This window comes from Chiloscyllium plagiosum, chromosome 18 (genome assembly GCF_004010195.1).
Source record: "Chiloscyllium plagiosum isolate BGI_BamShark_2017 chromosome 18, ASM401019v2, whole genome shotgun sequence".
Lineage (NCBI taxonomy): Eukaryota > Metazoa > Chordata > Chondrichthyes > Orectolobiformes > Hemiscylliidae > Chiloscyllium > Chiloscyllium plagiosum.
In genome coordinates, this window is record NC_057727.1 from 62540108 (window position 1) to 62556062 (window position 15955).

Sequence of the window (15955 nt, forward strand, 5' to 3'; positions counted from 1 at the left end):
CAGCCGGGGGTACACTCTCACCGTGAGGAGTCACGGACACAGTCGGGGGCACTCTTACCGTGAGGAGTCATGGACATAGCCGGAGGGACACTCTCACCGTGAGGAGTCACGGACGCAGCCGGGGGAACTCTCTCACCGTGAGGAGTCACGGACGCAGTCGGGGGCACTCTTACCGTGAGGAGTCATGGACATAGCCGGAGGGACACTCTTACCGTGAGGAGTCACGGACACAGCCGGGGGGACACACTCACCGTGAGGACTCACGGACACAGCCGGGGGACACTCTCACCGTGAAGAGTCACAGACACAGCCGAGGGGGCCCTCTCACCGTGAGGAGCCACGGACACAGCCGGGAGAACGCTCTCACCGTGAGGAGCCACGGACACAGCCGGGGGGGCCCTCTCAACATGAGGAGTCACGGACACAGCCAGGGGATCCTCTCCCTGTGAGGAGTCACGGACACAGCAGGGGGAAAAATCTCACTGTGAGGAGTCACAGACAGAGCTGGGGGGGCCCTCTCACCGTGAGCAGTCACGGACACAGCCGGGGGAACACTCCCACCATGAGGAGTCACGGACACAGCCGGGAGGACACTCTCACCGTGAGGAGTCACGGACACAGCCGGGGGGACACTCCCATCGTGAGGAGTCACGGACACAGCCGGGGGAACACTCCCACCGTGAGGAGTCACGGACACAGCCGGGGGGACACTCTCACCGTGAGGAGTCACGGACACAGCCGGGGGGTCCATTCACCGTGAGGAGTCACGGACACAGCCGGGGGGACACTCTCACCGTGAGCAGTCATGGACACAGCCGGGGGATCCTCTCACCGTGAGGAGTCACGGACACAGCCGGGCGGCCTTCTCACCGTGAGCAGTCACGGACACAGCCAGGGGATCCTCTCACCATGAGGAATCACAGACACAGCTGGGGGCCACTCCTACCGTGAAGAGTCACGGACACAGCCGGGGGGCCTTCTCACCGTGAGCAGTCACGGACACAGCCGGGGTATCCTCTCACCGTGAGGAGTCACAGACACAGCTGGGGGATCCTCTCACCGTGAGCAGTCACGGACACAGCCGGGGGGCCTTCTCACCGTGAGGAGTCACAGACACAGCCGAGGGGACATTCTCACCGTGAGGAGTCACGGACACAGCCGAGGGGACATTCTCACCGTGAGGAGTCACGGACACAGCCGGGGGGACACTCTCACCGTGAGGAGTCACGGACATAGCCAGGGGGACATTCTCACCGTGAGGAGTCACAGACACAGCCGAGGGGACATTCTCACCGTGAGGAGTCATGGACACAGCAGGGGATCCTCTCACCGTGAGGAGTCATGGACACAGCCAGGGGATACTCTCACCGTGAGGAGTCACAGACACAGCCAGGGGATTCTCTCACCGTGAGGAGTCACGGACACAGCCGGGGGCCACTCTTACCGTGAGGAGTCACGGACACAGCCGGGGGTACACTCTCACCGTGAGGAGTCACGGACACAGCCGGGGGTACACTCTCTCCGTGAGGAGTCACGGACACAGTCGGGGGCACTCTTACCGTGAGGAGTCACGGACATAGCCGGAGGGACACTCTTACCGTGAGGAGTCACGGACACAGCCGGGGGGACACTCTCACCGTGAAGAGTCACGGACACAGCCGAGGGGGCCCTCTCACCGTGAGGAGTCACGGAAACACCCGGGAGAACGCTCTCACCGTGAGGAGCCACGGACACAGCCGGGGGATCCTCTCCCTGTGAGGAGTCACGGACACAGCAGGGGGGAAAATCTCACTGTGAGGAGTCACAGACACAGCTGTGGGGGCCCTCTCACCGTGAGCAGTCACGGACACAGCCAGGGGATCCTCTCACCGTGAAGAGTCACGGACACAGCAAGGGGGCCCACTCACCATGAGGAGTCACGGACACAGCCGGGGGAACACTCTCACCGTGAGGAGTCACGGACACAGCCGGGAGGACACTCTCACCGTGAGCAGTCATGGACACAGCCGGGGGATCCTCTCACGGTGAGGAGTCACGGACACAGCCGGGGGGCCTTCTCACCGTGAGCAGTCACGGACACAGCCGGGGGATCCTCTCACCATGAGGAGTCACAGACACAGCTGGGGGATCCTCTCACCGTGAGCAGTCACGGACACAGCCGGGGGGGCCTTCTCACTGTGAGGAGTCACAGACACAGCCGGGGGACATTCTCACCGTGAGGAGTCATGGACACAGCCGAGGGGATATTCTCACCGTGAGGAGTCACAGACACAGCCGGGTGGCCTTCTCACCGTGAGGAGTCACGGACACAGCCGAGGGGACATTCTCACCGTGAGGAGTCACAGACACAGACGGGTGGCCTTCTCACCGTGAGGAGTCACAGACACAGCCAGTGGGTCCTTTCACTGTGGAGATTTTAGAACAAACCATTTCTATAGGCTGCCTTTAACCTTTGTGATTTGGAATGTACAAGTGGCTGGAAAGCGCTGCATAGGTCCTGGTGCCCCTCCAGTTCAGGCATCACAGATATTGAGTCATTGTTTTTGTTATTAGATAAGTTAATCAATATCACTTGCTTATCTTTCGGTCTTTCCTTTCTCCAGAAGTAAGGTTAACTGTCCTTGGAACCTATTTATATTTTCACTTGAACCCACTGTACTGATCATTAAGTAATTTCTGGTAACGCATTATATGCAAGTGCGGCCGATCCACCTGACCTTCTTTCCTTCCCTTTATTCGACAATCATTGTGTTCCATATTATTTCAGCTCTTCGGCAGACTGACTCATTTGCCTGGATTAATGGCATCAGTTCCTGCCAGGATCTCAGCTCAAAGTCTTCTCTAATGTTTCATCTCTCGCTCTTTTTCAGCATCCAAAGAGCAACAGCCGTCCTCCTGGCTGACCCCTGCTTCCAACTGAGGTCAATACAGTATCTGCTTGGAGAAAATGAGCTCGTAGCCCTGGGAGCAGCACCGCCATCAGCGGAAAAGAAGCATTTCTCCCTCCAAGCATGTGAGTACAGTGACATTGGAATTGAGCTAGGACTGACAATCTGACCTATTGCAGAGTAGGAACTTCTGCATCATATATTTGCACTTGCTGGAGTATTGTAACGTTTAAAATGCAGCATTGGGTGATTTATGCTGTTTTTGTGAAGGAGATATTGTGTAAATAGTCTGGGTTTAATAATGGAATGGTATGGACCATGTAAATTGACGGGCCTTTTGTTCACTGCCTCATTTGTAAAATCTCACTCAGTCATGGAGAAAAGTTGAGAGATTTAATAAAAGTGTTGAAACCTAACAGATTTTGCTCTAAAGAATAAGTGAGGAGAGGGTCAGTAGCAAAATGTTCCAGATTTAGAATAGGATAGAATAGAACAGAATCCCTACAGTGTGGAAACAGGCCCTTTGGCCCAACATGTCCATACCGACCTTCTGAAGAGTATCCCACTCAGACCCATTCCCCTACCCTATTACTTTACATTTTCCAAAACTAATGCACCTAACTTACACATCCCTGAACACTATGGGCAATTTGGCGTAGCCAATTCAACTGACCTGCACATCTTTGAACTGTGGGAGGAAACTGGCGCACCCAGAGGAAATCCACGCAGACACTGGGAGAATGTGCAAACTCCACAGAGTCGGTTACCTGAGGCTGGAATCGAACCCGGGTCCCTGGCACTGTGAGGCAGCAGTGCTAACCACTGAGCCACCATGCAGCCATAATAAGATAATCAGCAATGATCTTCAGGATTTCTTTTACGTAGCAAGTCCTGACCGGAATCCACTGCATGAAAGGATGTTGGAAGTAGCTTCAGAAGTGATTTTCAAAAGGAAATTGAGTAAAACATTAAAATTTGCAGGTAGTATGAGACTAACTGCATAGTTCTTTAAAAGAGTCTGTGCAGACATGATTGGCCAGTGGCCTCCTCCTGTATGATTTAAATTATCATAATTTAACTGATTGGTTTGACATCTCAGGGGTGTATTATGTTGCTTTGTAAGGACACAGCTGTAAGAATAGATGCTAAAGAAAGAAAGGCTTACATTTATTGACAAACGTGTGTTTACTATTTTGAATAAAATAACCGACAAATTGATCTGTTTCAGGTGTTGGTTGAGGTGTAAATATTCACCAGGAGGGTTTTCAAATATTGTCATGGATTCTTTTGGGTCCACCTGAGAATGTAGTTGTGATGCCAGTTTAGCACTTCATCTGAAAGGTGCCACCTCAGACTGTGCAGCAGTCCCTCTATTACACTGAAGTGTCAGCCTGGATTGTGTCTCCAAGTCTCTGGAATGGGACTTGAACTTTATAGCTTGGAGGTTAGAATGTTGTCATTGAACCATACCTGACACCTGATGTCTTTAACCTTAAAGGGCCTTCTATTTAAAAGAAAACCTTTGTTACACAAGCTTTCCAGGTGCACTTTGTTTCAAGGTCTGTATCTCCTGGTTAAAGAGAATACAGGACCGTGATACCAAACAAAATGATTTGGGTATGGCAGCTGTCAATAGCCACTGTGTCTGTGTTCAGTTTGGAACAATCTGCTCTTTAACCAGAAGCAGAGTTTCCTATAATATATGAATCACATGAACATCGTGACATGCACAGATGAAGCATCAAAGGATCTTAATGGTTTGGTTTGAAGAAAAGTCATTGTTAGCAAATAGAGGCTGATGGATATTTATTTATAGTCATTATTGAGATATGATTACAAGAAGTTAAAAACTGGGAATTGAACATTCAGGTGTATGTGACCCTTCAAATGGGCAAGCAGGAACAGGCGAGTGGTGGGGTAGCTTTATTAGTACAAGATGTAATTAGTAAGTTAGAGTCATAGAGATGTACAGCACGGTAACAAACCTTTCGGTCCAACTCATCCATGCCAACCAGATATCCCAACCCAATCTTGCCCCACCTGCCAGCACCTGGCCCATATCCCTCCAAATCCTTCCTGTTCGTATACCCATCCAAATGCCATTTAAATGTTGTTATTGCACTGGCCTCCATACTTCCTCTGGCAGCTCATTCCATACGCGTACCACCTTCTGTGTGAAAAAGTTGCTCCTTAGGTCGCTTTTATATCTTTCCCCTCTCACCCTAAACCAATGCCCTCTAGTTCTGGACTCCCCCACTCTGGAACTAGAGGGCATAGGTTTAGGGTGAGAGGAGAAAGATATAAAAGAGACCTAAGGGGCAACTTCTTCACACAGAGGGTGGTGCGTGTATGGAATGAGCAAAAATGTTCTTGGACTGGGTGTCATAGAATCATATAGCTGAAGGTAAGAAATAACAAGATGAGGAAGACACTGGTAAAAGTAATTATAGGCCCTCTAACAGTAACTGTACAGTAGGACAGAATAAATCAGAAGATTAAAAAGTCAGTAAATTAATCATGGCTGGCTTTAGTCTTCATGCAGATTGGGAAAGTCAGATTGACATAGGTAGCGCAAGGAAGAATTCATAAAGTGCAATCATGTTAATTTCCTAGAACAGTACCCATTGTGGATCCAATCAAGAATCAGATTATTCTGGGGTTGGTTAACTTATTTAGCTGGACAGCTGGTTTGCATTGCAGAATGACGCCGACAATATGGTTCCGCTTTCCCATCAGCTGCAAATACCACGAAGGACTCTCCTCACCTTGTGCATGGTGACTCTAAGGTTAAACCACCATCAGTTGTCTTTCTGTAATGTGAGAGCAGCCCTGTGGTCCAACAACCCAATACTTCGGCTTTTTGGGTTCTGGTAACATGTCATGAGGCAGGTTTAATAAATGATCTCAAAGTCAAAGAGCCCCTTAGAAACAGTGACCATAGCATTGTATAATTCAGCATCTCAGTTTGACTTCGATCTGAATTAACGTTACTAAACTTAAATAAAGGTAATTACAATGAGAATGAGGGTGGCATTGACTGGAATGTATTGGGAAAGCAGTTTAGAAGAAAAGACGGTTAATGAGCAATGTTAAATGTTTAAGAAAATAGTTCCATGACACTCAGCAAAGATGAGAGCTAGAAGGATTCTAGGAAGGGGATAAACCAATTGTGGTTAACTAGGGAAGTTAACAACATTATTGAATAGAAAGGAAAAGGTTATAACATACAAAAGTGGCAAAGATTAGTGGTACATTAGGTGATTGGGGAAGTGTTAGTAGACAACATAGGATAACCAAAAAAAAATAAACTGAAGGTAAACTAACAAGTAACAAGAGAAGGAGAGTAATAACTTCTTCAAATATATAAAAAGGAAGAGAGGCAATGCTAAACACTGAGCTCTTATGGAATGAGACGCTGAAATAATAATGGGGAGACAGGAAATGGCAGAGGAGTTGAACAAATACTTCGCATCAGTCTTCATGGTACAGGATAATAATAGCATTCCAAAAATATTAAATAATTAAGGAGATAAAGACTAGTAAGTCCTTTGGATCTATTGGGTTGCATCCTAAGATTTCAAAGAAAGTAGCTTTGGAGATAGTAGATATCTTCCAAGAATCCTAGGATTCTGACAAATATTCAGAAGATTGGAAAACTGCCAGTGTAATTAAAAAAGAGCAGGAGACAAAATGCAGGGTAACTGTAGGCCAGTTAGCCCATCATCTGTTGTTGGGAAAATATTAAACTCTTTTATGAAGGGAGCATTTAGAAACCCATAATATAATGAAACAAAGTCAGCGTTGCTTCATGCCTCACAAATTTATCACCGGTCTTTGAGGAGGTAACAAGCGGTTTGAATAAAGGGAAACCAGTAATCAATATATTTGAATTTCCAGAAGACAATTCAATAAGGTACTGCGTATAAAGTTACTTAATAAGATGAGAGCCCATGGTGTTGAGAATTTGTATATTAGCATGGAAAAGATTGACTAACCAGCTGAAGGCAGAGAGTTAGCATAAAAGAGGTCATTTTCATGATGGCAACCTGTAGCAAGGATCAGAGCCAGGATCACAATCATTTACAATGTATAGATAATTGTTTACAAAGTAAATCTGAAGGCAATCCAAAGCGGATTTGCTGGGTTGATCCTGGATATGGGGGCGATCATCTTATATGGAGAAGCTGATTAGGTTGGCTGTGTGCTAAGTCAATTTCAAAGAATGAGAGGAGACCTTCCTGAAACATGTACGATTTTTAGGGAGCTTGACAGTGTAGATGTGGAAAGGTTGCTCCCCTTTGTGAGGAACCTGGGACCAGAAGACATCATCATAGTGTAAAGAGATACTCGTTTAAGATAGAGATAAGATGGAATTTTGACTTGGACGGTGATGAATCTATGAAATTCGTTTACCGCAGCTGGCTATCATTGAGTATATTCATTGAGTATTTTCAAGACAGAGATAGACATTTTTAATCAGTAAAGGAATCGAGGGTTATGGGGAAAAAACCGCAAAGTGGTGTTTAGGATTGTCAGATCAACATGATTTCATTGAATGGCAGAGCAGTCTCAAAATGGGCCAGATAGCCTATATCAGCTCCAACGTGTTATAGCTTTGGTAAATGTTAATGAGATTCCCCTGTAAAATGGCCACAAGGCAAGCTTCACTAGACCCAGTGATAATGAGGATGAAATATTCTGTCTATTTTATGGCTTTCTGAGTTTGAGATTAATTAGGAAGGTGACAATGGTCCCATGATATTGCTCTTATGTAGTAGTAGAGATCATGGAGCTACCATATTTTATCAGTAGCTTTGTTGGGTTATGGCTGTGTATTCCTGTAGATCTCACACACTACAGTGACATGAATTTATATTGGATATTCTATTCAATGGCAGGGCACCAATTAAATAGTGTGCTTTGACCCGATTAATGTTGAGCTTCTGAAATTTTGCATTTCTAAAATCTAGCTGAGTAATTGGTCGGCACTTCATCAACCTGTTGCTTAGTGATGGAGACTGGTAGAGTGGGCAGGAGGTGTACCTCTCATCTGCTCTTAGAATCAGCCATGTTGACACAGTGCTGATGATCACCCTCTGATCAATGATAACCTCCAAGATGTTATTAGTGGTAGCTTTGGTAATAATGGTGCCATTAAAGGTCAGCAGGAGGTGGCTCAGCTTTTTCCTGTTGAGGGATGGACATTTCCTGGTGCTCGACGCCAAGAATGTTAGCTGCTATTTCGCAGTGAAATCTGGGTGTTTGCAAAATATATTCTGGCATGAGCTGCTTCAAAATCAAGAGTTATGAGTGAGATTGAACACTGTAGAATCAACAGCCAGTGCCAGTCTTGGAGATGGAAGGTCCATTGATTGAAGATGATTGTGCTGAGCATACTGTAAACACTTTACTGGTACCAGACCCAACAATAATGGGTTTTACCTTTGACCTTAGTCATGCACCGAAGCAGACCATTTCACCAAGCTGGTATATGTCTCACTTTGTTTAATTCTTTTAAACCTAATGATGGTTTCTACTATTTCTTCCTCCTCATGGTCTGGCTCCCTTCTGAACTGGAACCATTCTGTGTGTTAGTAAGCTTCACATGCTCACCACTCTTCTGAATTCTGAAGAAGAGTCACACCAGACTCGAAATGCTAACTCTCCCTGTTTCTCTGTCTACAGATGCTGCCAACTCTGCTGCATTTCACCAGCATTCTCTGTGTTTGTCTCAGATTTCCAGCATCTGCTGTATTTTTCTTTTATCCTCCTGAATTGCCCATTGGGTTTGCTGTTAACTATGTTGATTTATGTCTCCTAGTTTTGGCCTACCTTATGCTTAAACTATTGAAATGCTTCATAACATTAAAGAGGAAGGAGGTACAGTCTGTTCAGTCTTCTCTATATTTCTCTGAAGTTCCAATCTCAAAACTTTGCAAATTATTTTTGCATTTTCTGAAGCGCTTCTATATCAGGGTCAAATTCTTGAGGGCAACTTTTAGATTTTTGAGGTCAGTTTTTGGTTTTGGAGCTCCTTTTTCATTTGAACTACCTCATGTGTTAGGTGACGCAATCATGCGATAACAGTCATTTCCAAATTTATATTACCGTATGCGGACTTGGACATTCCCAGAAGCAGAGTTTCAGAAATTCATCTATGTTCTCAATAATGAACTGTGTTGCAGTAAATTTGAATCAGTATACACAGAGTAAACATACACACCATGTATCTAAATTTCTCAAGGCAACAGCAAGGGTTTGCTTTTGGAATAGCTACATAGGCCTAAAATGCATCAACATAACGCACAGACTGGTGGGTCACAGCTGAAGCATTCCCATTGCACATGAACTAAGCTGAAAGGATTTAACCCAGTTATTTACTACTCTTTTTCCTGTGTCTCAGATTTAAAATTCATAATCGACGTAGCGTCCGTTTACAGTGGGATTCCCTGTACATTTTTCCCTTGCAGCCTCCTTGTTGCCTATCCCCACTTGCAGCCTCCTTCTCCCCCTCCAACCTTGTTGACACCTCTTCCTCTCAGCACCGCCCCTTCCCCTTCTTGCAGCCTGCTTCTTCCCACTTTCTGTTCGAGTTTCCTTCTCACCCAGCAGAGAGCCCATCACCTAGTCCTGGCAACAATGCCAGATCTTGCCCAGTCCCACTAGAAATCTCAGCACCGGCACCGAAATAAGTAATGGCCACCACAAAAGGGCGTCCCTGACAACATGCTCATTTCCACCACTTAGAATTGCTTTCCAGTTGCTCACTCTTTTTCCAGTCATGGGCTGTTTATCTCCCACCTTTAATGCTGATTAGATCACTAGTGAGCTTGTTGCTAATTAAGGAAAGACTGACTTATATGTAACACTGGGAGTAATCTGGAGTTAACTGCTTTTACAATCCTGCTTGCTACTTTTCTGCCTAGCTTCATGAGTTTCAATTCCAGGATCACATCCCATTCCTGCCTATGTCGTTGGTGCCAATGTGGACCATGAACTCTGGCCACTCACCCTCCCCCAGAAGAATGTCCTGCAGTCATCCTTAACTCTAGCACCAGGGATGCAGCAAATCATCCTGGAGTCATGTTGACAGCTGCAGAAATGCCCATCTATCCTTTAACTAAAGACCCCTTGGTTATTACTGCCTTTGCATTGTTTTTCACTCCTGTACCATTGGTGCACTCCTCTAAAAACACAGGCCCAATTCCTCTCCCCCTCTGGAAAGTAAGTGAAAGCACCAAGCCTCAACATCTGCATATCTGCATCCCCACATACATTCTGACTTGCAGGTCTGACTCTTCTTGCCCTCAGGAGTGCTAAGTTACATGCTGTTTGTGCAGGGGGCAATTGTAATGCTGCATGGAGATGTATCTAACAAGGTTACAGTATAACGGTCCAGTCCTTAGTATTAAATGGAGGAGCATTATAAGATTGGAATCTGTAACAGAGAGAGGGAGTTTTCACAAAAACAAATAGAATGTGCAAAGGACTGACATGAATTTGCACAGCTAGTTCCAATATACATAAACCATTGACCCAATTTTCAGAGGATGCTCTCTCTTTGAGAGAATACTGTGCAAAGGAAACTAAAACCATTTTATTGTGAACACTGCTTTTGAATATTATGTACTAACAGTTAAGCAGTGATTGTCTAAGAGCCTGAATATTGTTTGAGTATTTTAATTGTATCTGAATATCTAGACCCTTGAGAATGTAGCCTGACACTCCAACTGCAGTTACAAGGGAGAGCTATGTTGTCAGGTACTTCTGTCAGAGATTAGGTTAAACCAAGGCTCCATTTGGGTAAAATGTGACTAATTAAACAAGAGTAATGGATTTCTAACAAGATTGTGACGAGTATTAATCTCTCAAACTTCAATTACTAAATGAATAATTTGGATATTTATCTCATCCTGTTGGTGGTTATGTGCAAATTGGTTGTTGTATTTCCAGCATTGTAACAATGACTACACTGAAAGTACACCATTGGCTATAAAGCATCTTGATATTTTATGAGGTCATGTCAGGGTCCTTAAAAATGCAAGTTCTTCCTTTCAGTGGAAGGACTGGATTAGAACAAAAAAGAATAAAAAGGTGATGTGCGCATTTTCTTCCCAACAGGAGAGATGTGAAAACGTTATTTCTAGTTATGAGCAGTTCCCCAGGCAGCTGTGAAATCAGTGCAGTGGAGCTGAAATTGCTGCAGGTCATCCAAGCAGCTTTGTCTGTCAGCACCTGATGTTCAGGACTTTCCTGTGTTGGCACTCTTCCATTCTAAATTGAGATACACAGGTTGTGTTTACCAGCAGTTTGCAGGACAACTGGAAAAATAGTAGGCGAAATGGGACAAATTAGGTAGCTCTTCCAAAGGACAAACAGTGGGCTACGTGGTATTCTATTGAATATTCTATTCTATAGAATATTGCACATTCCAAAGCCTTGGAGACAAAATTGCAAGTCCAAGGCATTCATGGATTGTGGGAATAATTTGGGAGGTTGTGACCAAGGCACAAAATCAGAATAGTTAAAATGCTGGAGAGGGGCTGAGGGTCACTGTCTGCTCCTCTACCTTGTGTCAAGGAGGGAGGGGTCAGAAAACAACATGCAGAATATATAGCATATACTCAAAGATAAATTCTCTGCTCAGTGTGTTAGGGTTATAAGATACAGGAACAGAAATAGGACACTTGGTCCATTGAGTCCACTGCACCATTCAATATAGTCATAGCTGATCTGGCCTGCCTTTTCTTCATTACCCTTGCTTACCTTACTGAATAAATGTGTCTATTTCAGCCTTGACTTTAATCAGTTCCCCAGTCTGTAAAGACCTGTGAAGTAACAATACCACTGATTCACAACCCTCGAAGTGATCTGTCTTAAATGGGTGACTTCTTACTTTGAAATTATGCACTGTGGTCTGAAACTCTTCCACAAGGGGAAACAACCTCTCAGCATCTACCTGTCCAAAACCCCAAAGAATGTTATATATTTGAAAACAGATCTCCCATTTTCTTAAAATCTACTAAATACAAGCCCACATATTCAACTTCTACTGATAAGAAAATCCTTCCAGAATCAACCCATGAACCTCCTCTGGACTGCCTCCGATGCCAATATATCTTACCTTAGTGAGGCGGACCAAAAACTTTCACACTATTCAAGCTGTAACACAAACTAGTATCTTGTGTAGTTTGAACAAGACCTCCCTATTTTTATACCCCATTCCCTTTTAAATAAAGGCCAACATTTCATTTGCCTTTCCTATTACCCACTGAACTTAAATGCTAACTTTATGTTCTAAGACCTACTCATCCCTCTGTCCTGCAGTTTTGTGCAGTCTTTCCCGTTTAAATAGTTTTCAGCTCTTTTATTCTTTCTGCTCTGACACAGAACTGTGTGGCACACTACTCGTTGCAGGTAACATGATGGCAACCTATATCTCGTGGGGATCAGTGCTGACAGCACAATTACTTGCAACGTATATAAACTTATTTACAATATATTCCATTGTTCTGGTAAAGGGTCACTGGATCCGAAGTGGTAACTCTCCACGGAAGCTGCCAGGCCTGCAGAATTTCTCCAGCAATTTTGGTTTTTCTTTCAAATTTCCAGCATCTGTGATTCTTGGCTTTATTTTATATGAAGGAATTGGAATAAACAAACCCAGAGGTAGCAGCATAGATAAAGGTTTCAACAGCTAAGGTAGGATTGTAGTCCACAATGTTACGGATGTGGAAGTAGGCAATCTTGGTGATGGAGCAGAGGTTCATTTCAGGGTTCGCTATAACACCAAGTTTGTGAATGGCCTGTGAGAGGATCTGAGGAAGGGTCACCAGAACCGAAACGTAAATTCTGATCTCTCTTCACAGGTGCTGCCAGACCTGCCGAGCTTTTCCAGCAATTTCTGTTTTTGTTTCTGATATACAGCATCTGCAGTTCTTTTGGTTTTTATTGTGAATGGCCTGGCTTAGCTTCAGACACATGGCATTAAGTGGTATAAGAACAATAGCCAGGCAATGAGACTGTAATGGTCTCTGAAGGCAATAGCTTTGATCTTACCAGTGTTTCATTGGAAGAGATTTCTATTCATTCAGTACTGGGTGTGGACCAAGCAGTGGGACTGTTGAGGGACCAAGTGCAATAAGGGCTGAAGTAGAGCTGAGTGCAAACAGCTGAGTGATGAGGAATAGAAGCAGGGCAAGGATAAAATTTAGCGTTTCCAGTGTGGTAAATGGAAAGGGAAACCACTGCAGACAACTCTCTGGTTGCAGTTTGATAGAAAGCGGGGGAGAACAATTCCACCCAGCTGGAGAGTGGTCGAAGGCGTCAGATAGGATAGGAGTGATGTATAGGGATGGTTTACTGTGACCACAGCCATGTGATTTGTCAGGTTAACTTCAGTAAAAACAATTTTGATATTGTGGTAAGTCAGATATTTTGGGAAAGATGTGCTTGGTTTTAGTAGGTGACAACACATGATGACAGCAGATTTGAAAGGGAGTGCAAAGAGTACCTGAGGAGAGAGAACCATTAACACATCATTGAACACGGAAAGGTGAACAATTTAGTGAAAATAGGATTGAGGGAGCAGAATATGTATCTCATGAATAAGATTGAGCTTCGAAAGCGCATGGCAACATGGGAGGTGAAACCTAAAGAAAGATGTGAGTTTCAAGCTGGACAGTAGGAAAGAACGAGGAATTTTGGGCCAAATGGAAGGCAGAGGCAGCCAAGCAGTTAGTCTCAACCTTTGTTTACAAAACAAACGGCCCTTACGTGGAGCTAGTGAGGCCGAAAGGCTGGGAGTAAACAGAGGTTTATATGAGGGTAGTGATTGAGAGGAAGTTAGAAAGATATTGAATTCGGAGGAGAGACCCAGCAAGGAAAAAAATATTGAGGGTAAGAAGTTAAGCTAGTGCAAAAGCTGAGAGAGGAAGTCAGTGAAGATATCACAGTGAGATACTTCATGTGTACTTTAGTTGACGGTAGAGAAAAGAGTTAGCACAGGCTGAGAAGTCAAGGGATATCAGAGGAGTAGGGGAAGATGAAGGTTTGCTTGTGTTGGGATATCAGAGGAGTAGGGGCATAGGCGAAGGTTTGATTTGGTTTTGGGATATCAAAGGAGTAGGGGCACAGGCAAATGTTTGGTGTCGGGATATCAGAGGAGATGGGGACGGGCGAAGGTTTGGTTTGGTGTTGGGATATCAGAGGAGTAGGGGGACAGGTGAAGATTTGGTTTGGTGTTGGGATATCAGAGGAGTCGGGGCACAGGCGAAGGTTTGGTGTTGGGATATCAGAGGAGTAGGGGGACAGGCAAAGGTTTGGTTTGGTGTTGGGATATCAGAGGAGTAGGGGGACCAAGCGAAGGTTTGGTTTGGTATTGGGATATTAGAGGAGTACGGGCACAGGCGATGGTTTTGTTTGTTGTTGGGATATCAGGAGGAGGGTGACGGCGAAGGTTTGGTTTGGTGTTGGGATATCAGAGGAGTAGGGGGGCAGACGAAGGTTTGGTTTGGTGTTGGAATATCAGAGGAGTAAGGGGACGGGCGAAGATTTGGTTTGTTGTTGGGATATCAGAGGAGATGGGGCACAGGCGAAGGTTTGGTGTTGGGATACAGGAGGAGTAGGGAGGAAGGTTTGATTTGGTGTTGGAATATCAGAAGCGTAAGGGGACGGGCGAAGATTTGGTTTGGTGTTGGAATATCAGAGGAGTAAGGGGACAGGCGAAGGTTTGGTTTGGTGTTGGGATATCAGAGGAGATATGGCATAGGCGAAGGTTTGGTTTGGTGTTGGAATATCAGAGGAGTAAGGGGACGGGTGAAGATTTGGTTTGGTGTTGGGATATCCGAGGAGTAGGGAGACAGGCGAAGGTTTGGTTTGGTGTTGGGATATCAGAGGAGATGGGGGACAGGCAAAGGTTAGGTTTGTAGTTGGGATATCAGAGGAGATGGGTCACAGTTGAAGGTTTGGTTTGTTGTGGGGATATCAGAGCAGTAGGGACACAGGCGAAGGTTTAGTTTGATGTTGGGATATCAGAGGAGTACGGGGACAGGCGAAGATTTGGTTTGGTGTTGGGATATCAGAGGAGTAGGGGCACAGGCGAAGGTTTGGTGTTGGGATATTCGAGGAGTAGGGGGGCAGACGAAGGTTTGGTTTGGTGTTGGAATATCAGAGGAGTAAGGGCACAGGCGAAGATTTGGTGTGGTGTTGGGATATCTGAGGAGTACGGGGACAGGCAAAGATTTTGTTTGGTGTTGGGATATCAGAGGAGTAGGGGCACAGGCGAAGGTCTGGTTTGGTGTTGGGATATCAGAGGAGATGGGGCACAGGTGCAGGTTTGGTTTGGTGTTGGTATATCAGAGGAAATGGGGCGCAGGTTTGGTTTGGTGTTGGGATATCAGATGAGTAGGGGCACAGGCGACGGTTTGGTGTTAGGATATCAGGAGTAGGGGCACAGGCGAAGGTTTGGTTTGGTGTTGGGATATCAGAGGAGATGGGGCACAGGTGAAGGTTTGGTGTTGGGATATTAGAGGAGTAGGGGGGCAGACGAAGGTTTGGTTTGGTGTTGGAATATCAGAGGAGTAAGGGGACAGGCGAAGATTTGGTTTGGTGTTGGGATATCTGAGGAGTAGGGAGGCAGGCGAAGGTTTGGTTTGGTTTTGGGATATCAGAGGAGATGGGACACAGGCGAAGGTTTGTGGTTGGGATATCAGAGGAGATGGGACACAGGCGAAGGTTTGTGGTTGGGATATCAGAGGAGATGGGGCACATGCGAAGGTTTGGTGTTGGGATATCAGAGGAGTAGGGGGACGGACGAAGATTTGGTTTGGTGTTGGGATATCAGAGGAGTAGGGGGACCAGGCGAAGGTTTGGTTTGGTTTTGGGATATCAGGAGTAGGGGGACAGCGGAAGGTTTGGTTTGGTTTGGTGTTGGGATATCAGAGGAGATGGGGACAGGCAAAGGTTAGGTTTGTAGTTGGGATATCAGAGGAGATGGGTCACAGTTGAAGGTTTGGTTTGTTGTGGGGATATCAGAGCAGTAGGGACACAGGCGAAAGTTTGGTTTG

The 15955-nt window shown here is 45.5% G+C and overlaps 1 protein-coding gene across 3 annotated transcripts in view; it reads left to right on the forward strand.

The window, feature by feature from the left end:
• LOC122559128 (E3 ubiquitin-protein ligase RNF123) overlaps window positions 1-15955 on the forward strand; it is a 389631-nt gene that overhangs the window by 346425 nt on the left and 27251 nt on the right. For all 3 annotated transcript variants that reach the window (XM_043708460.1, XM_043708459.1, XM_043708461.1), the window contains exon 36: window positions 2871-3013. In XM_043708460.1, coding sequence (XP_043564395.1) covers window positions 2871-3013 — 143 coding nt within the window. The remainder of the gene's footprint in view (window positions 1-2870; window positions 3014-15955) is intronic.